This window comes from Pleurodeles waltl, chromosome 10, assembly GCF_031143425.1.
Source record: "Pleurodeles waltl isolate 20211129_DDA chromosome 10, aPleWal1.hap1.20221129, whole genome shotgun sequence".
In the NCBI taxonomy this organism is placed as follows: Eukaryota; Metazoa; Chordata; class Amphibia; order Caudata; family Salamandridae; genus Pleurodeles; species Pleurodeles waltl.
Window position 1 is genome coordinate 96,270,803 of NC_090449.1, and position 21,307 is coordinate 96,292,109.

At 41.6% G+C, this 21,307-nt stretch overlaps 1 protein-coding gene across 1 annotated transcript in view; it reads left to right on the plus strand.

Annotated features, from left to right (window-relative positions):
* Positions 1 to 5,306, plus strand: part of FAM20C (FAM20C golgi associated secretory pathway kinase) — a 288,452-nt gene extending 283,146 nt beyond the window's left edge. Inside the window, exon 10 of the mRNA XM_069209831.1 lies at positions 4,192 to 5,306. Within this exon, the coding sequence (XP_069065932.1) occupies positions 4,192 to 4,444 (253 nt within the window). The 3' untranslated portion in view covers positions 4,445 to 5,306. The remainder of the gene's footprint in view (positions 1 to 4,191) is intronic.
* Positions 5,307 to 21,307: the final 16,001 nt, after the last annotated feature.

The window sequence follows — 21,307 nt, forward strand, 5'->3', positions numbered from 1 at the left end:
AATAGGAAGGGAACACCCCTTCCTATTTGCGAGTCGGAAATGCATTTTGCGAGTCGGTCCCGACTCGCAAAATGCATTTCTGCATAGGAAACTCACATTTGCGACTCGAAAACGGCCATTTTTGCCGTTTGCGAGTCGCAAATCGTTTCCTACATCTGGCCCGTAGTTCGGTACTTTGTAGACAGAACCATAAATGTGCCATTTTAGATGTGCGTAAAGGGCTTTGGTCATGTAGGTAGACACTGGAAATGGTCTTCTTCAGGACAGTGGCATCCTCATGATGTAATAAACTGCTGGATGAATAGCAAATTAACTTGATCGGATGTTTGTCAACAGGTTGCATTAAAGCTGAAGCAGAAATGAGTGGCCAAAGACAAGCTGCAGATAGATGAGGTGCAGCAATCATCATTCATTTTAAATACTTGATGGTGTAATGGGTTTGATAATTTATTGCTCATATTGCATACAATAATCCACGAGGAAGCATCATTTGTCTATCACATTGCAGACAGCATGCAATAAGCTTAAACTCCTGTGCCTTCATTCTTTATCCTATAGACAATCTTCTGTTACTCTCTCATCTAAGGAACACAGTGCCTTTATTTTCTCACCTATCCGCCTGCAATCTGTTAGCACAACTCATTTCTGTAACTTGTGGAATCACCCTCAGAGATCTAATGTTGTTTTCAGGGGATGCTGACTTTCAACATAGCATCCTTTCAATAAATTTAACTTTAATACAATCTCCAGTAAAATTGAGGATTCCATCCAATTGTTGACATTACAAGTGTAAAAATACACCACGATTGCTGCTTACATTACTCCAACCTTAGGACATTCTTTTGGATTCTATGTATAGTATGGGATAAAATAATTCCGGGTATGGTAGTGGTGGGACCTGCTCCATCTTGCTGCATGTTTTGTACACCTGGAGAAGTCTCTTTGGCAAGCATGGGGCAGAGGTAATCACTTTCTCCCTTAGCCACAGTGGAGGTTTCTGACCTTTGAGCTTCTCATAAAGCAGTAAACATAGCTTTAGAAGAGCAGGGTCACTGTGTCATGGGATGCACTGGAGAAAACTGAGGAAGGAAGAGGAACCAGGATACAAATCATGCAGTAATGGTGCAGCCACTTCAATTGTACAAGACATCCCACATATATATATTTATATCTATTTAGCTATATCTATCTATCTATCTATCTATCTATCTATCTATCTATCTATCTATATATATATATACATATATATATGTATATAGATAGATAGATAGATAGATAGATAGATAGATAGATAGATAGATATGTATCAATTTCTCCGAATCCCTATCACAATATCTCAGACGAAGCTCACGCTCCCTATACTCATGCATGTATACAAGTGTTTAAACTTTTACATTTGTTGTTCCTCGGTGAGTACGATGTAAAGATCACCGTTCATGGTAAGGGCTTTCACATTTGGCAGCGTTTAGTAAATTACGTCTGCCCTATCTTTCATATGAAAACGAATCTCAGAAAATAAAGCTATATTGTTAGACTAAGGTGACGTTATAATTCAGCTCTTCAAAACGTCAGTCATTTTTGTCATTGTGATTGAGTGTCCACAAGCAGGAAGATAGCTATCTACGTTTGTTAATGGAGGCAGTGACACATTTGTTCCATTCTTCACCTACATTCTCCATCTGTGACTTCGCCCTCAGTCTTACAGGTTTGCTCAGGCAACGCTTCAGTCTTTCATTTCTCAGGTAGTAGCCTTCTTAAGTGATTACCATTTAGACAATAGGTACCATCTGCTCTAGCTCTGGTGTGTGTCTCTACATAATTTAACCACAGTGATCTTCGTAGGATTTGTATCAGTACCAGGTTACATCAGCTCTCTTTTTCACTATTACCGGATCAAACTGAGAGGATTGACCCTAAAAACTCACTCAGTCCAGAAGTATTACTCAGAAAAAAAGGTTGAAACCAGTCCCCCCAAATCACTACAGGCTGCCAAATCCTGATATGTTTCTAACCTTCCACCTCTCAGTTTGGTGCTTTATTGTCTGGTGCGCCACAGAGGCATACAGAGGTACATTTACTACTACGTCACACAACGCAGCTCAGCAACCAGAGTTGCTGCACTGCCGCGCAAGAGAGGGGGAGAGCAGGATGTGTCATATATACTAAGGTCTGCTAGGGCTCTCATACCAAGCACGGGCAGATAATTTGACTGCATTGGTGTGTGCTTGATGCCTGGTGTATGTTTTGTGTTGGAAGGGTATCCTTCCAGAACAAATATTATGCTTCACATCAAAACCATAGGAGGTTGCACAGGAACCACCCATGGGACACTCCTTTGATGCAAAGTAGCACACATCGTTAATTTGAATCACTTTTAGTTAACTTTCCAGTGCAAATATTGTTTTGTGCTGGAAAGCAAATAATGAATCAACATACTCACGCAAGATAACAATTTCAGACTACAACCTCCACCCAGTGCATCACATCCTGTTCATCGTAACATTTCTTCAGAAAGTTTAAGATGTGTATATTAGTAAAATACACTGCGGTGACACTGCCTTCTGTCCACCAAGCAAACCTCTTTTTTCACTGTTCTGGTGGACACCACTATGTGTTTTAATTGCTTATCAGTAACCAATGTATCTGAAGTTAGCAACAAAGGTCCAGCATAATATTTTGTGTGCTAGCCTAAGAAAAAATCAACAAGCAACCCAAACCTGACCCTAAAAGGTTAGGTGTGATTGTGAGATGTGTGCACTGGCAAACAACATTCGAAAAAAAAGTTGACTTTGAGAGTTATTAAAACAAATGTGCAAATCAGATGAAATAGTAGCACGGTAAAGTCATCATGTGCTGGCAGACAACTGTTGCTGTCTTACCAACCTTCGGAAAAAAAACTTACTTGTTAGGTCAAAATGTAAATGTTGCAAATGTGGCAAAATATGGCATGCATAGGACTGTAGTAATGCAGATGAAATTAGTACAGGACTGTGATGTCTCTTTTCCCACCTGTGCTAGTGATTACTTAAATGTAACTTTAGAGTATTAAACTGTTTATTGAGAGCTATCCGAACTCCGATCCCCATGGACATACTGCCTAACTCTCCCTGGAAGAATGCATGATCCTCAACTATACAGGATTACCACTGTTATCTGTTATTGCCAGGGAAGCTATACACATACTGACTCCACACTCAATCCTTAGGTTGCATGCATATCCTATGGGAACATTCAAGACGGCCTTTTTCATCTCACTTATGTGCAGGACCCCTCACCTTTCTTGAAAGAAAGTACCTAAAATCTGAATTAGATCTGGGATCCTATAACTATCAGCCTCCTGACCTTATAATACCCTACAGATCTGGGGGTGAGCAGTCCTTGATTGACAATTGGCCTGTTGTGTAGACTCTGCCTAGCACTTAGTAAAATGAATGTGCATGTTACTGAGTTTCATATTTTATCTGCTAGTGGTAAACAGACAAACCATTAAGGCTTGGGTACCAAGGCTCTACAGAGTCTTGGGAATTAGTAGGTGAAGTTTGGTCTGTTAGAGCTGCTTGTATTCTGCCCAGTTTCTCAAACAAGTTGATGATGTTATGGGCAAACTACCAGCTCAATGGAATGGATCCTGTCCACATTTGTAGCCTGAAAACTTTACACCACGCAAGAGTGTGTGTGGAGGGGGTGCAAGCCTGTGGATTTGATTTCCCTGGACGTTAAGTGCTGTCTTCTTGCGTTGTCTAGTGGCAGCTCATGTGGTAGAGAAGGCATGGACATTGCTTAGCTTTGATGGGAAAGTACATAACAATTGAAAATATTAGGAGAACAAGTTTTGTTTTGTTTTTGTATTGAAATTGAAATATTGAATATTTTCTGAGGTCCTCTTCAAAACTGTCTGTAATTTCTATGGCTTTCAAGTCAATTTCTGTCTATTGTGGTTAAATTAAAATCAGAAAAATGACGCAATATACTGATGGAGGTGTTTAGAGATTGAACCAGTATGTTGAAATTGCACTGAAAATCTTTAGTAATATTCCAACAATCCATTCTTGGAAAACAGTTCGCTATATGCTGTGGTCTGCGGAAGTTTCTTAGAAAGAATGAAGACGTTTACTTCTGAACTGTTGTTAGAGTTTCTTCTTCCTCTTTCTGGAAGATGCTTGATCTCTGTATCTTTCTTCCCCTTTCCAGAATAAGGAAGTCGACTTATTTGCGATTACAGTTGCTAGCTAAGGAAGAATACAAACTAAGTGACCTAATGGCAGAATCGCTGCTGACGGATAAAGTGGCACCCATCCTGTACCAACCGCATCTAGAGGCCATGGACAGGCGACTACGGATAATCCTCAAAGCTATCAATGACTGTGTGGAAAAAGATAGCTTTGACAATGTGGTCGAAAATGACTTGGACCCTCATGTTAACACGGTTACGGCTCAGAGGTAGTAGCACAGAAGAACCACATTGATGTGTGCTTTGAAGACAATGCAGTCTTGCAAAGGACTATGTCTGCTACTATGTGAATTCAATGAATTCAGAATTAAGATATAACTGTTCCCAAAGTAGGTAATGTTTAGGCTACACGAAGGATTAGATTATTAAAGACTTTACATCTAGTATGATGCACCATCTTTCTCACTAGACTATAAGGAAGTTTTCAAAAGTTGAAATCACTGAAATTCAATCTTAGTTGGGTGGCAAGCATACCCTGTCCTTTTTGTATAGCAAGGAGGCCTTTATTTAAATATTTTGTATTTATATATGGTATATATATGTAAAAAAATGATCACAGACCTGCCTACCAAAATGTCGGAAAAGGACAGCATAGTTTTGTGGCTCACAAGTTATTGTTGATGATAGTCTACTCGTTATTGTGTTAACCCTCTCTCTGATTTCATTCACTGTCCACAGTTTTAAAGCGAATGCTTTGTCAGAAAGTCAGTATTGAAAGGGTTAAGACATGACAAAAATAATAAAAGTTTGAAGGGGCAATATTTAATCAAAATTGAATTTTGATAATTGTGCAATGAGAGAAATACTTGAATGTTGGTTTCACAAAGTGATGTAAAATGAAAAGTTGTACTATTTATCCATGATAGAGCGGCGGCCCTGTAACTTTCTAGACAGTCGTAGCACAGCTGCTGCTTTTTTCCAAATTTGCTTTTGATAGTTTTTGTGTAAATATTTACATATCTTGGGGGAAAAAGGCTGTTTCCGCAGCTCTAGGCTTACTTTTGCAGCGTTTTTGTGAAATTGTTTGCAACGTGGTAACAAAGTGCAATAAAGATATGGAAAAATGTGTCAGCAACGTTTCTTTAGAATAACTTTATTTTCGGCGCCACAAAATGAAGCGACCAATCGAGGTAGTTTTCTTTTAGCTTCGTTGTGAGGTTAGCTCAAAGAAAGATGAGAATAGGACCTTCCTTTAGAGGTGTCACTCATTTAAAGCACCAGTACACAGCAAAAGAGTCTCTCGGTGTTGCTGCGCGTCATTACAGCGCTCCAGAGGGATGGAACCATTGTCCCTTCTAGATAAAAGTACCGGCTACAGCAAGAACATCAATAATGAAGCTCTTCTGGAACCTTGGTTCTTCACATCCTAAATTATGAAACTCTTGGTGACAAAACCAGCGATCACCCCAAACATCTGTAGGAGATTATTTCAAAGTAAGTATGTGTCCAGGAAAATGCTGGCCTCCTCCTCCTCAGCACTGCTTTCTTCCACTGGTAATCCTGTTTTCTTCTGTCTTGTTCATTTTAAGGGATTCTTTTCATTTGAACAAGTTTTACGTCTATGTAATCGGAAGGCTTTTTTGGTACTCGCTTCCAGTGGAGGACTTCAGAGTATCTTCATTTTGTTGGCATTTGCTCTTCTGTCCCACCCTTCTCCCCCAATGAAGCACAATTAAGCCCCTAGCCAGCTCTGGCATAATTGGTTTCCAAACAGTGAGTTATATATATCCGTAGAACCGAAGGGCTGAGCATTTGTAAAGGAGAAAATGTGTTGGCCAAAGATCATAGATCACATACATGAGTTAAAAAGTCTGTGACCTTGCCAGTCACCCAAGGTTGATAGTGGAGGCCACAATATCCTCTTAAAGTCTTGGCTGATATCTTTTAGCGTATTGGTGGTATAAAGAGAGTGAAAATACCAGAGTTGGAGTGCCACTATCCTTATATTCATTGACTTGCTTAGACATTTTAATTTGACATGTCAGATGTAGTGGGTTGGTTAGTGCTCAACTGATCTGGCTTTTGTGTGTCGCGGCAGTGACACAGTTAGTAACAAAGGGGATTTCTATGCTACAAACTTTCCTGTTCAGCTCCCAGGTCTCTCTTTCCAGTTACTGTTAGAGATCCCTCAGAGTTTGATAATGCTTGCTTTCCCCATTTTTGTAATAATACTACTCAAATGATGTTCAGTCTGATTAAACCAGGTATTCAGTCTATTATGTTAATTGTCGTTCAACACATGAGATCAGTGTTGCCAGTTGCTTTGCAGATTCCGTATTCAGGGGAGGGCTGAAGTACTTTAGCTATATTAAACTGTTGTCATAGTTTTAAAAAAGAACATTGAATGCTGCTTCATAATCTTGAAGGTGCAAGTGTATGGGTCATTTGAATGATCAGCATTGTATTCAGCTAAGTGAGAGGGTGTTGTACTTACCACCAAATAATACACATTTGAGAGGTGTTTAAATGAATATATATATATATATATATTTAGCAGCTCCCTCTCTGTGACAGCAATGTCGGCTCCTGCAGGAGGCAGGAAGCCTGCTGGGATTGTGAGGGCCTTCAGGCTCCCCACGTGGTCCCCAACCATTTTGACTGGGTGCCCTTGGGGGACCCAGGGAAGGGTGTTGCCGAGGTTGGTCTGTGGAAGGGGGCCATGTAGCCCCCTCCCCCACCAAAATTTTTTTAGAAGGCTGGAGGATGGGTTCCCCGGGGCCGAAATCAGCCTGGGGATGCGGGGGTCACACGGCCCCCTTCTCCAAAAAAATATTTTAGAAGGCTGGGCCCCAGGGGATTGGGTCCCTGGGGCTGAAATCGGCCAGGGGACCCGCTGCCCATGGCCAAAGGGTGTTTGCACCGCAAGGTTGGGTGGTTTAAGGGGATTGCCCTAAGGTAACTATAACTCACACCCTCGCCATGCACTGCTAATTACCACACAAATTATAGCTTGATAACATCATTGATAATATCAATATAATATTTGCAGTACATTTTTTGATGAAAAAACTGTGCATGTGGGGGGCGTGATTTATAATTACCTTAGGACATGAGTTATAGTTACTTGAGATAACTCTAACTATAACATGTGAATTTCTATGGTTTTCTACCTATGAAATGTGAGCCTAAATATAGTGTCCCTGTAGCCTTTCTTTTTTTAAGTGACTTTCTTTGTTTTTTTAATTCTTTTTCCTAACTATAACATCCCTGTAACCTTTGTTTTTTCAGTGAATATATATATATATATATATATATATATATATATATATATATATACAAACACACACACACACCCTTCTCCGTCACGTTTTTAATTGCTGTATGCCTCCACAAAACCCTAGCTAAGGTCCTATGTATAAGCCTAAGGTCTGAACGAAATCTGACAAATGGCAAATATGTTGACTTGCAGGTTTTTCACCTGCTGCTTATAGTCTGATAGTTTCACCCAAGCAAATTCCAACTATGAAAAAGAATGCAGCTCACACAGATACACGTCAGTTGTGAATTTTGTCAGACACTGTATGCCAGAACTCTTCTAAATTAGGAAATGATTAATAAATCGTATATGTAAATTAAGAGAATTAAGTAATTTTAAACTTGTAACAAATTTACGTGTTTTTTTATTTTTATTTTACATTTTTCTAAAAAAAGAGCACAAGAGTTAGGAGCAGCTAGTGCTGCCTTAGCATAATTTTTTTACGCTAAGGCGACGCTAAGTTGGCCTTTTCCCAGTGCCATATTTATAAAGTGGCGCAATGCATGCATTGCACCACTTTGTAACCCTTTGAGCCACATTATGCACGCGCCATGCATAATGTATGCAAAGGGGTTGTTCCAGCACAAGGAAGAACAGAAAAATGGCGCAATTAAATCTACAAGATTTCATTGCACCATTTTTGGTGGCATTGTTAACACCTTCTGAAAGCAGGCGTTAAAAGGATGCCCCCATTGTAATCAATGGGCCTGCTTGCACTTTTCTCCACTAGCGTCAACATTTTTGACGCTAGTGGAGCAAAGCGCCACCATAGCATAAAAAATGTTGACGCTATTGTTCCAAATACCACAATGGTGCACCATATCATAACTGCGGTGAACACATGGTGGAGCTAGTGGGGCGCAGGGGGGAGCAAGAAAAGTGGCACTGCATTAGATGCAGCACCCTCTTTTCTTAAATTCTGCCCTTAGTTTACAGATATATTGCTCACTGCTCAAAAAGTACAAATATGTGTGAACACCTAAGGAGGAAGATAACTTTAGAGCCATCTTAAATCAACAACTTTAGTTTTTTCTATAATCCTATATGGTACATCATTGCTTTAATACCACATTCGGCTAACACAAATGTCGCCAGCGGCTGCATGTACCAAGTGAGGTGTTACCTCCGCATTCTAAAGTCCACACCTTGGAATGGGGGATACTCCTGTAATGCTGAACAGTTTCCCTCACTCAGAGGCATGATTTGGAATGTTGTAGAGTTTTCCTGCAGAAATTCTGCCAGATTTTACTTGGTAACATTTACATGAAGAAAAAGTGTATTATTGCACCGTCTTCTATTCCCAAAATGGGCACAGTTTTGTTTACACCTCTACTCGCAATGTTAGCATAAATGCTTTACATGTAAAATATTCATATACAAACAAGAAATCAAGAGAAAGAGGGGCCTGTTTACAAGCCCCTGTCAGTTGCCGCAACAACACTTTTATTGACGGTCCGGCATTGCATACTGCAGAGTCATATCTACAAAGCCCTGTAAAGCCACCCTGTGTGGCTTTTTATGGCCTTGTAGATACAGAGTGAGGCAACGCAGCACAAGTCGCTGCATTGCTTCACACTGTAATAGGGAGGTGTGCCATGGGTGTTCCAATGTAACTCACATGGCATTTGACACATTCTCAGATTTACATCATGCTTGAAACCTGGCAATGTGTCAAAAGCCTACGCCTTCCCAGGAGAGGCATAAGGCAGGCGCAACGAGGAGAAATACATTTCTCCTCATTTTTATCTCTTTCTATGTGTGCTGTGTGCTGCAGAATACACACACAGTAAGAGGAAATCACCTCCCTTGATTCTTTTTGTGCAGGAAGGTGTCCCTTCTTATACAAAAACAATCATCCCTACAACGCAGACACCCTTGCACCATGGTGCAAGGATGCCTGCATTGGTGCATGGCAGCCAGTGGAGCGCCAGAGCTGTGGAAGAAGACATGAATGCGCTGTACCTTATAGATAAGACACATCCCTGCCCTTTTCTTTTTTAAGGCAGGGCAGAGCAGCAAGAACGCTTGTGGCGCTGCCCTTCACCAAAACATTGTAAATGAGGCCTTCATTTACTAACATTTTGTGTCATGATGCACCACTTTTTTTTATTTATGCTTTACAAAGCCACATAAATCAGATTCCGTATGGGATTTTTCTCAAAATGTAAGGCAAGGCCTTGCGTCACCTTGCATTAGGGAGGTGTTCTATGGATGGCGCATGGGCATTCCCATGCATCTATCATGGAAGTTGCCGCATTCCTAGATTTACTACAGCTAGTAAATCTGAGGTGTCAACATATTGTGCCTCTTTGAATCAGGCATAATGGGGAGAAATATGTTTATTTCTCTTTGTTATTTCCTCTTTCTATGCATGCTGCATTGTGCGGCACACATAGAAAAAGGAAGATACCTTTAAGAATTATTTTTGTGCACAAAACTAATCCTGCTTGCCTGTAGCTCAGGCATCCTTGCATCATGGTGTAAGGGTGCCTGTAATGGAAATAAGCATCACACAATGCACCGTCACAAGGGGACAACAGAAATGTGCCATATATTGAAGGTGTACATTTCTGCTGTCTCTCGTTAACGCAAATTAGTGCACCATCTATCCTTGCTGCCCTGTGTTGCATAAAATGTGGGCAAATCTGCCCCCAAGTATGTTTTTTTTAATCTAGATGACTTGGAAGGTCAGGCAAATCAAACAAAAAATAATATTTCCACTAGGCATTTTTGTTTTGAAAGTAGAGAGAGCTTTTTGCTAACTTTGTTCTCTATCAAAAAACCCCGGGGGTTTACCACTGCCGGCTCTGCCGCTCACAGCACAGCAGAGCACCGTTTTTTATACGTCTGCAGTGTGTTATGACTTCATTCAAACCAGCATTTCTCCAACTTAATACATTATTTTAGACAGCACAGCTCAGAAACAGAGGGGTTAACCTTGCTCATCATTGCTGAGCGTTATTCTTTTAAAATTAAGCTTTAACTCGGCCAAGTATTGGGTTAAGTGAATTGACTTTACACACTGCAGGTGCATAAAAACAGGCCCTTGGCTCTGAACAAGGCAATGGAGTCTATTATGACACGTCCACGGGACTGACCACACAAACATAACAGGATAGCATTCCGCTAACATGCGCCTGCAACCACAGGGAGGAGTGGTGAGCAAGCAAATATTGCATCTGTGTTTATTTTACCTAAGACTTCAAGCCAGTGGACAGAAAGACCTTTATTTTCTTATTGAATTCCTAGGGCTCCTACGTCTAAGCACAACAGACACAAAACAAACCAGAGTACTCAACTTATAATAAATAAGTACAAATATAAAGGTAACAATGTGATGCAGCAACACATTAGATAGGTGGATTTATGTTGGGTTTTCCAAGGGCACGTGAAAAAAATATGGACTGATGTAGCTGAGACAGTGAAAAAGTCCCTCGTGGAAAATCTGATACTGAAAATATATTGAATTATTGTAGTATACAAATGAGCATTGCTACAGATAGAGTGAAACATATTTCAAGAATTGGTTTCAGGCAAAATGCATGAATATCTATCAACAGCTGAACAACTACAGAGACCACAATGCTTTGCGATTTGGATATCAAGGCTACTAATCCAGTGACTGGATACTAGTGCGATGTAGCAAATTAACCGTAAAATATTAAACCCAATTCAAGGGAGAACAAAGTAAAAAAAAGGGGGTATTAAAGCCTATAAAATATGAACTAAAAGTTATTACGACTGCTTTGTTGGAGTACGCCAATATTTTGTATTTTGGATGAGACAGAAGGGAACTGGTGCCATACTATAATGTGCTCGACTTGCAAAACGACTTAAAAAAGAGTAGATACATCGGAGGTGGGCGAGTACTAAAAAAGAAGCATTTATGAGGCCGCCGAGAGAAGCATTTTGGAATATAAAGCTCCATAAATCAGGAAGGGTAAGCTAGAGACTAATAATAAATACTGTTAAACGCGACTCAATAGAAATGGAGAAAAGAGCCCAATCGAACTGTTAACCTTTGACTGAATGGTGTGCTCTGATGCCTCCTCCTTTAAACTAAAACTAGTTTTACCTGACAGCTTTGCAGATTCTCCGCTCTAAGATAAACTGAGAGAGAAAGCAAGGCTTAAACACAGAATGTTGCTAAAGTGGTAGTAAGCACGCCTTGCGTACAGGCGACTTCTATGGTTGCAAACAGATAAATATCTTGGAAATTCCAACGAAGAAGCATTTGAACCGCCCATCTTGTTTGCCAAAATGGTAAGAATCAAAGAGCATTATTACAAATCCTTAAAGCAACAGTTAGGATTAAACGTACTCAAAGTAGAGGAAAAGAACTCTGAAAAATTGTCCTAGAACAAATAATAAAGAAAGAAGGCCCTGATTTAAGAGGGCCTAGCGCCATATATCGCCACCTTAGGGTTATTTTTTTACTCTAATGTGGCAATATAGTGGCAAAAACGCTGCACCACTTTTATAAAGTGGTGCAATGCATGCATTGGGCCACTTCGTAACCCCTTGTGCCACATTATGCCTACGCCAGGCATAATGTATGCAAGGGGGGGGCGTTCCCCTGTTAGAGGGGGCAAATAAATTGCACAAAGAAATCTAAAATATTTCTTTGCACCATTTTTAATGCCTACACAGAGCAGCCGTTAAAAGGAGGCACATCATTATTTACAATGGGCCTCAATGTGCTTTGCAGGATTAGCATCAAAATGTTTGATGCTAACCCTGTAAAGTGCCAAGCTAGCTTTAAAAAGTTTGATGCTAGTTCCCTAACTACCGCCATGGTGCGCTGTATCTTAAATACTGCGCCCACATGGTGGTGCTAAGGGGAGCAAGAAAGGTGGCACCACATTGGATGCAGCGCCACTTTTCTCAAACGTGCCCCAAATTATCTAAATGTACCAAAAATGTAACATCACATAAATGGATAAACAGTTGATTTTAATAAACTCAAAAGCATTTACCCAGCGCCTCCAGTCTTTTTAGGGTGTCATAATTCTGTACAACTGTATGAAAGATAAAACATAAATTCCTTACTATCTTCCCTCGCCTGAAGAAAAGGAATCTTGTCAGAGAGAGAAGAAACATATCTCTCAGCGCATGATAAAACCAAGTAAAGACCACTAATTACACCTCAGGGCCAATTGTAAGCTAAGTGTATGGTACCAAGAGATATCACCTTGCCCAACTACACCTTGTGCAGATCTGCGTCTATTGTGTTCTCATTTACCACACAGGAAATCCTCCTGCTCAAAATAGGAGGAATTCCTGTGCAGAAACAGGTCTGTCTTTCTTTTCATGAGATTATCATAAAATACACTGCACTAATAATCAGTTCAGAACCATAACGAAGCTATCAACACTTAACAGTGAATTCACAGTAGACACCGACAGTGCTCCTGGAGATATCTTATCTTCTTGAATATCTGCCCACCATAATGAAAAACTCCCTTTGACAATGCAACTTTGCACACAAGCGCACTACATTATCTGCACAAATGGCTGACTATTTAAAATTACCCATTGTTTGTCAAACAAGATTGAATTCCAGCATATTAGATTCAAATGCAGACTACTCAATACACCCAAAAACCTTGTAATGATGAATATACCATAAGCACCAAACTTCACCAGGGATGCCGAACACTGGACTAATACCCAGCTAACAGAAACCCACTGTTAGGCCTATCAGCCTTAGGGTGGTCTTCACCCAAACATTTTGCCGTACTCTGTGTTTTTTTAATCTTGTTTTTGTTGGCCTTATGACTCTGTGCACTTTACCTCTGCTAATCAGTGCTAAGGTTCATGTGTTCACTCCTTTTTTTTAAACGTTTATTTCATTGGCATTTCATCTGGGATTCAAGCAGGTGTAACATAGCACTTATTATACTGTACATCATACTACATAACAGTCGTATATATGATACCCATACATTGCACAGGCAAATCGTACTTTCACCTTAGCGTGTTAGTACCTTTTAATCGTTAAAGTTATCACCCCATCGTTGATGTGATTATCATAGCAAAGTGTTCAATGTTTCTTAGTAGCCCACGTCGGTAGTGGGGGGTAGTGGGCGGGAATGTTCGTATCTCTGTAATCTATTGGTTGATGCCTGCAAAAGAGCATTGATATGTATTCTAGAGATTTCCCAACCCAGTCGAGGCCTGCAGTGCGCCTCAAGCGAGATATATAGGAATGAAGCCAAGAATATAACAGAACTAGGAGAACCAAAACAATCTGCCCATGATCCCTACACGTACATACTCAGGTTGTGCGGGGACACTAAACCTAAACATCAGCGTTCAAAGACTGTCCCGTACTCAATGCTTGGGCTGGCTGTGCAGGGGGGCTGATCCGCCCACCCATTTGCCCCATCTCTGGTACTCTTGGGGACAACACAGATCTACCTTCCTTACATTCCCTCCTATAAACTCGACATTGCCCTTTCGGTATCACTCTCATGGTCAGATTCCAGTCCCATGGCACCATTCTCCCAGCTGTCCATCACCTCTGCCCACAGTGGAGCCAGTGGCCTATGCCTCAGCCCTCTGCTCTACTCTCTCTTCAAGGCACTCATCTCCGTTCTTCCCCACCTTGTGACATCCTGTGTCCAAATCTGAAGGTTAGGACCTTCAGCGTTTTTCCATGTCATGGATATTCAGCGCTTGGCCAACACCAGAGCCATATCCACAAATCTATTGCCCAGTTTCTTGGGGTGTGGTCGATTGAAGAGCCCCAGGAGGCATACTTCCCTTGTGGGTTCTAGTCGTCTATGTAGTGTATTGTTAATTTTATGAATAACCTCCCTCCAAAATTGTTGCAGTTGTGGACATTCCCATGTCATGTGCCCAAATCCTGCATCTAAAAACTGCACTGTGGGCATCCCAACCCAGCTCCCTTGTATATGAGCGTCAGTCACCGTGGGGTTAAGTAAGTCCTATGAGTGTAGTTGTATTGTATATATTTCAGTTGGGTGTTTCGAGATACCAAGAGAGCATATGCAAGAATTCTATCCCACTCGCCATCTGAGAGGTGCCTACCTAGGTCCGTCTCCCACTTAGTCCGCAGAGCACCCATTGGGTTCTGTACCAAAGCTAGCAGTGACCTGTATAACCAGGAGACCAAATGTGAGCCCCCCCAATGGAGAGCATAGTCTGTAATATCCTGTGTGTGGGAAGTTCACCCTCTACCCCTTTCCAGAGGGCTCGGATAGTTCCTCTTATTGCCTAATGGGTCAAGAACCGCCCACGAGGCAGGCCACTCAGTTCCACAAGGTCATCAAATGGTATCAGTGATCCCTGACTGTATAGTGCGCCCAATGTGTTCAAGTCTGCGGCCGTCCAGCAGCGTAATTGACGCTGTGTAAAGCTAGAGAGGGGGTGTCTACAAGGCATTCCCACAGGTGGGATAGCTGGCGCGTAAGGCACTGCTGTGTGTGTTCTTCTCAGGACTCTCCGCCAGTTGGCAAGGGCTGTCTTCAGCAACACTCCCCTCTGAATGCCACGTATGGTAGGTAAGAGCAATCCTGTCTCCTCCGTCCACCGTCAGCTCTTCCAGTCTCACTCCGCTGAGCCACCGCGGCAGCCGCTGTAACTGAGCCGCTAGGAAATAAAACTCGAAGTAAGGAACTCCAGTTCATGTGCTCACTCCTTAAAACATTATCACATTGGTGTTTCCTCAGTTTGCATATTTATTTACTTGTAAGTGCCCAGTAAACTGGAACTAGTTGTACCCAGGAGCCTGTAAATTAAATGCTACTAGTGGGCCTGCAGCACTTGTTGTGTCACCTACTTATGCAGCCTTGCACAATTGTCTCAGGCCTGTCATTGCAGTGTGTGTGTGTGCAGTTTGTAAACTCTCATGTCGATTTGGCAAAACTAAACCTCCTGCCAGGCACAAATCTTCCTTTTTAATATGTATTTGACACCCCTTGGGTAGGCCCTAAACAGCCCAATGGACAAGTTGCAGTGCATTTAAAAAGTTTGAAATGCACTTGCAAGTTTTACATCTCCTGGTAGATAAATTCTGAAATTCGTTTTTCACTACTGCAATGACTGTTTGTCCCATAGGATAGCATTGGTGTTACCTTATTACAGTTAATAATCTGTAACTTTACTCTGGCAATAGGTAACAGATCATTTTTTGTATCTTGGTGATTTCAGATTTTTGGTTACAATTTTAAAAATGGCACTTTTACAAAGTTGCCATTTTCCTGCCTTAGACCTGTAGTGGCTGCTGCCTGTCTCTCCTAGACAGCCACACGCAATAGAGAGACTAGGTGTACCCAAATTGGCTGACACTGGCAGGATGGGAGGACACAGCTAGGCACAGCCCCACTTACACCTGAATAGGCAATGTCCAGTGTTCACACGAGGGATTGAATATGCCCTGTCATTAGCCTGGAGCCAGGGCAGGCAGGGAAAATATGCACTCTAGAAGCTTCTCCCACTTCAAATGAGGCACAGGGTATAAATTTCAGATTTCAGACACCAATACTTCAGTACACTTCTGTACCTGTGAAGGACTGCTGTGCTGCTGAAAGGACTGCCACTCTGCCGGACTGCTGCCTTGAAAGACTGCTCCCTTGCTGTGATGACTGTCTTGCCAGAGTAAGAAGGGCTGGACCTGCAACCTATACCCAGGACCACCAGAGTGACTACAAGGGCTAGACTCTTGTAACCAGCACCTAGAATCTGCAACTGTGAGTCCTACCCAGCTAACCGGTGCCATCCCAGGCCTGACCGTTGGGTGTACTGCACAATCCCCACTGGAGGCAGAATCATTGAAAGCTGCTGATGCCCAATTGACTCAAAAGATTCTGAAGCACCACTCCAGGAGTATTTTTTCATAAAAGGATGGCTTTCAAAACACTAGATGGATACAGTTGCAATGTATGTACATCTCATTCACGCCATTTTCAAGAAGCTGTCTGAGCATATATGCAAGGTGAAAAACAAAGCAATACAAACAACAGAAGAATTGAAAACTGCCAAGGATGACTCCAGGAGAATTTGGATTATTGGTTCAGAACACTGAATGCTACTATCAGAATAACAATATGTGCATAATGAGTGTCCTTGAGGGGTTCGAGGGCACACGCAGGGAACTATTTGCTGATGACTTAATACTAAACTCCCTTTGAGCCAAAGACCTACCTGCCCTCATTTAAGTGAAAGGGCCTGAGTGTTGGCTGTTCTTCTGAATCCTGGTGCCCTCCCACGATGATAATAAGGGGTGTGTTGGATCTAGTTGTTTATAAGATATGCCAATGAGATTGTAAAGCAGCATGAAACTCCTTTAACAGGGATACAACGTCCACAGAATGGGCTGGTATTATGTGCTTGTACAAGCTGGGATATGTTTCAGATTCCCAGAGTGTTGCAAATCTTCTTACACAGTGTAGTGCATCCATCCTGAGCAGTATGTCAGATGTCCAGCAATGTTACAGTTCTATGAAGGAGAGCTGGCATGGTGAGTCCATTACTTCTGTTAGTATATTTACAACCAAATTACAAATGATAATACCAGAAAATTTAGCATCATTCTATTCTAGGCTAAAAATATAGTTATCATGGGAGGGATTTCAATTTAGTTTTGGACAAGTGGACGAATACCCATGCACCCACTGTTTCATATAGGCCAGAGGCTCACACACAAATAGGTTTTGTCAGGATTCTTACAAGAGTTGAGCAAGAGTTGAGCTTTCACTCTAAGGAGTTACATAGCACATAGGAACAGCACTCCTTATCTTTGATACTTTTTGCCCTGAGATCATGTCTAATGGCGCACTGTATAATAAAGGGAGTATTATTGAGTGGCTTCAGATGGATTGACTGATCACATACCTTTGTTTGCTGAGGACATTCCTCCTATAAGTTGCTGAGCCAGATACCACAATGAATAGACTACTATAGATAATTAAGCTCCACAGAGAATACTCTGAATTCCATCTAACCAGGAAAAAATAGATCCTGTTCCCTATGACGTAATAGGCAATTAGTTAATTTGTCATCTTGCACGGTCAGTTCAATCAGAAGGATTTAAATACCTGGGAATGTATACTACAAAGAAAAAAGATGGCTTCATGGATAGGAACCTGAGAAGGTTAGTTGTGAACACCAGAGGCATAAGAAACACTGGCAAATAAAGTACTCCTCTATCTGTTCAGTAGAGCCACCCTGTACAAATGATCTCTTTGCCAAACTACTGTATAAACATCAGAAAACCTATTCTGGATTAAATATTCTTTTTTCCAGCAAATAGAAACCGCAGTGAATACGCTTGCTTGGGATGATGGGCTCCTTTGTATAGGGCTGGCTATTTTGCAGAAAGGCATACATGATTGAGGTTTAGTGCTATTATGCATTAAGAGATACTACTGGGACTGGGACAGTTAGCAAGGAATGTCCATTTACTTATCTTCAAGAATTATGAGCACAAAATGATATATACGGGTGCTCCATATTAAAGACCAGCAGTATGAAAGACCCATAGTGTGATGATGTAACGAGGACTGCAATACAGATTTGGGATATCTACAAAGACAACTCTGCTGTGGTGTAGTGAACTCACATTGGACCTTGAAGCCCTTAAGTGCTTCATTTGTTGGGATAGGATGACATTTGGGGCCAGATTTACTAAATTTGTATGCACTGGAAGGCAGCAAAGGAACTTGCTGCACCATGTTGCGTAAAACAGAGAGACCAGAAGTGCACAATATCTTCTAAGATATGGAGCACTTCTGCTCCATCCTTGCGCTGGCCCATTGTGTGAAGTTTAGCATGAACACAGGCACCCTTGCACCATAGTAAGATTGTTTTTGTTCAGGAAGGTGTACCTTCTGGTAAGGCCCAACTGATGCTTACTCATTTTGTCTTTTGGCATTTGAAATGTAATAAAATATATTTTTTAAAGATATATGTCCCACACAACCCTATATGTCATATACTCGGTAATTACACAGTTCCCATTAACACTCATCACAAACATACGCTGCCAACAAATGGTTCAAATGGCATATAGTTGATAGAACACTTCACACTGACTCAAAAGAGCACAGAAATACCTTACAGTTTTGTATCACAACAGCACTCCCCAATATAACAATACGCATTCTACCGCTCAGAAAACACAATCAAACGTCAGACAGGCCTTCACATGTCTCTGATTATACTCAGCAACACACAGTGTCGACAATTGCCTTCCAGTTTGTGGTGCCTTGGCCCAGATTTAAAAGGCCTTGCACCTCCTTGCGCCACATTAGCGTCATTTTGTATGATGCTAATGTGACTCAACTAGGTCAGATTCGCAGTGCCAGATTTACAAAGTGGTGTAATGCAAGCATTGGACCACTTTCTAACACCTTGCGCCACATTATGCCTGCGCCAGGCATAATATATGCAAGGGAAGCATTCCCCCTTTAGTGGAACTGCAAAAATGGTGCAGTGGAATCTATGACATTCCACTGCAGCATTTTTAGCAGCTATTTTTAACGTCTGCACAGACCACATGTTAAAAGGGGGCACACTATTATTCTTAATGGCCTTCTATGTACCTTGCAGGATTAGCACCAAAATGTGTACTACAATAGCGTAAAAAATGTTGATACTATTGTCCCTCACCTGTGCCATGGTGCGCTGTATGTTTAATAAGGCGCACACATGATGGCATTAAGTGGGTGCTGATGGGTGCAAGAAAAGTGGTGCTGCATAGAATGCAGCACCACTTTTCCTAAATTTGGGCCCTTGTTTGTCTGTCAATGGAAAATTGAATCACCCTCATCTTACCTGTGTACCTGATTACACCCCTATCAAACATCGTCTCTAAATACTATGATGGATGGAGGACCACAGGGAGGCTGACTCACCAGGAGGATCAATGTGATTTTTTGGCAGAATAGTCATCTGGTGGTCCAAGACATTATAGGGTCTCCGTTATCTCAACACTGCCATATTTCATGAGAGAAAACTGACACCACATTTCTCCAGTGCTGCACAGAACGACAAATAGCAATACACGTGCAATACAAATGCCTAAACCAGATCATAACATAAACTTGTGAATACAAATCAAGGTCCACATGTACATAGCTTTTTAGGAGGTAGAAAATGGCACAGCTCGCTTTATCGGGCCCTTTGAGACTGCAAAAAAGCTTTTTCAAATGTACAGATTGTGATTTGGGGACACATGTACAAAGCATTTTCTAGTCGCAAATGAGACGATTTGCAGAATCGGTCCGTTTGGGACTAGAAAAATGATTTTTGGGATGTGCAAAGCCTCAACTGTAATTTGGTAACTTGTTACCGAATCACAATTTGGGTTTTGCGATTCGGTATTAGGAAGGGGCGTGTCCAGGGCGTCCCATCCTAATACCGAATCTAAATGGTATGTATGATTGTTTTCTAACCGTGAATGCGGTCGCAAAACAATCGCAGTTAGCACCAGTTTCAAATTGGTGGTAACCCATTCGAAAGGGGGAAAGGGGCCCTAAGGGACCCCTTCTCCTTCGTGAATGCATGAAAAAATGTTTTTTAGGAGCAGGCAGTTGTCACACGGACCACTGCCTACTCTTAAAAAATGAAACTGAAACTTTTCTTTTCTTTCTTTTTAAACGCACCCTGTTTGCCTTTAAGGAAAATGGGCTGTGTTTAAAAATAAAGATTGCTTTCTTTAAATGCAATCACGGACATGGTGATTTGCTGACTCCAGCAGGCCACCATCCCTGTGATATTTGCATTTCTCTGTGGGTGACAAATTTTCTGTTTCTTACATTTGGAATTGCGATTCGCATGGAATCGCAATTAGGGAATCGCAATTCCAAATATACGTACATGTGGCCCTTGGTAACTTGTTACCAAATCATAATTTGGGGTTACATTTGGTATTTGGAAAGGGTTTGTTGATTTGCAGTGCTATGCATTAATGTTCTGTGACGTAATCATGTTTGGAAAACATTACTGTTTTTACTTGCAGCAGAAGGTTAGGGGTAACTGTAGGAAAGTACCATCTTTCTTGTCATGTTACCCCCAATTTCTGCCTGTTTGTCAGTGTGTTTTTACTGTCTCACTAGGATCCTACTAGTCAGGACTCCAGTGCTCATAGTTTGTGGCCTATATGTCAGTATGTTTTGCTGTGATGTCAGTATGCTTGACTGTGTCAGTGGAGTTCTGCTAACCAGAACTCCAGTGCTTATGCTCTCTCTGTTTACCAAACTTGTCGCTATAATTTAGTGACTCCATATTCCAATTCAGATTGGCATACTGGAACCTCCTTATAAGTCCCTAGTATATGGCACCTCGGTACCCAGGGCATTGGGGTTCCAGGAGATCCTTGTGGGCTGCAGAATTTCCTTTGCTACCCATAAGGAACTCATACAAACACTGCTCAGGACTGCCACTGCAGCATGAGTGAAATAGTGCACACACTATTTCACAGCCATTTTCACTGCACCAGATAACTTATAAATCACCCATATTTCTAACCTTCAGTTACTGAAGGCTCGGTGCAAACTTACTGTGTGCGAGGGCACCCTTGCACTAGCAAAGGTGCCCCTAAGTTGTCCAGGACCAATTTCCCGGACTTCATAAGTGCGGGGACATCATTATAAGCGTGCACTACATATATGTCAATACATATATATAGCTTCACAATGGTAACTCCGAATATGGCCATGTGAGGTGTGTAAGATTGAGAAACTTTACCTCCAATCCAAATCTGGTATTGGGGGCCAATTCCATGCACCCTGGGGGCTCCAACATCGACCCCCAATACTGCCAAACCAGCTCTCTGAGGTTACCACTGCAGCCCT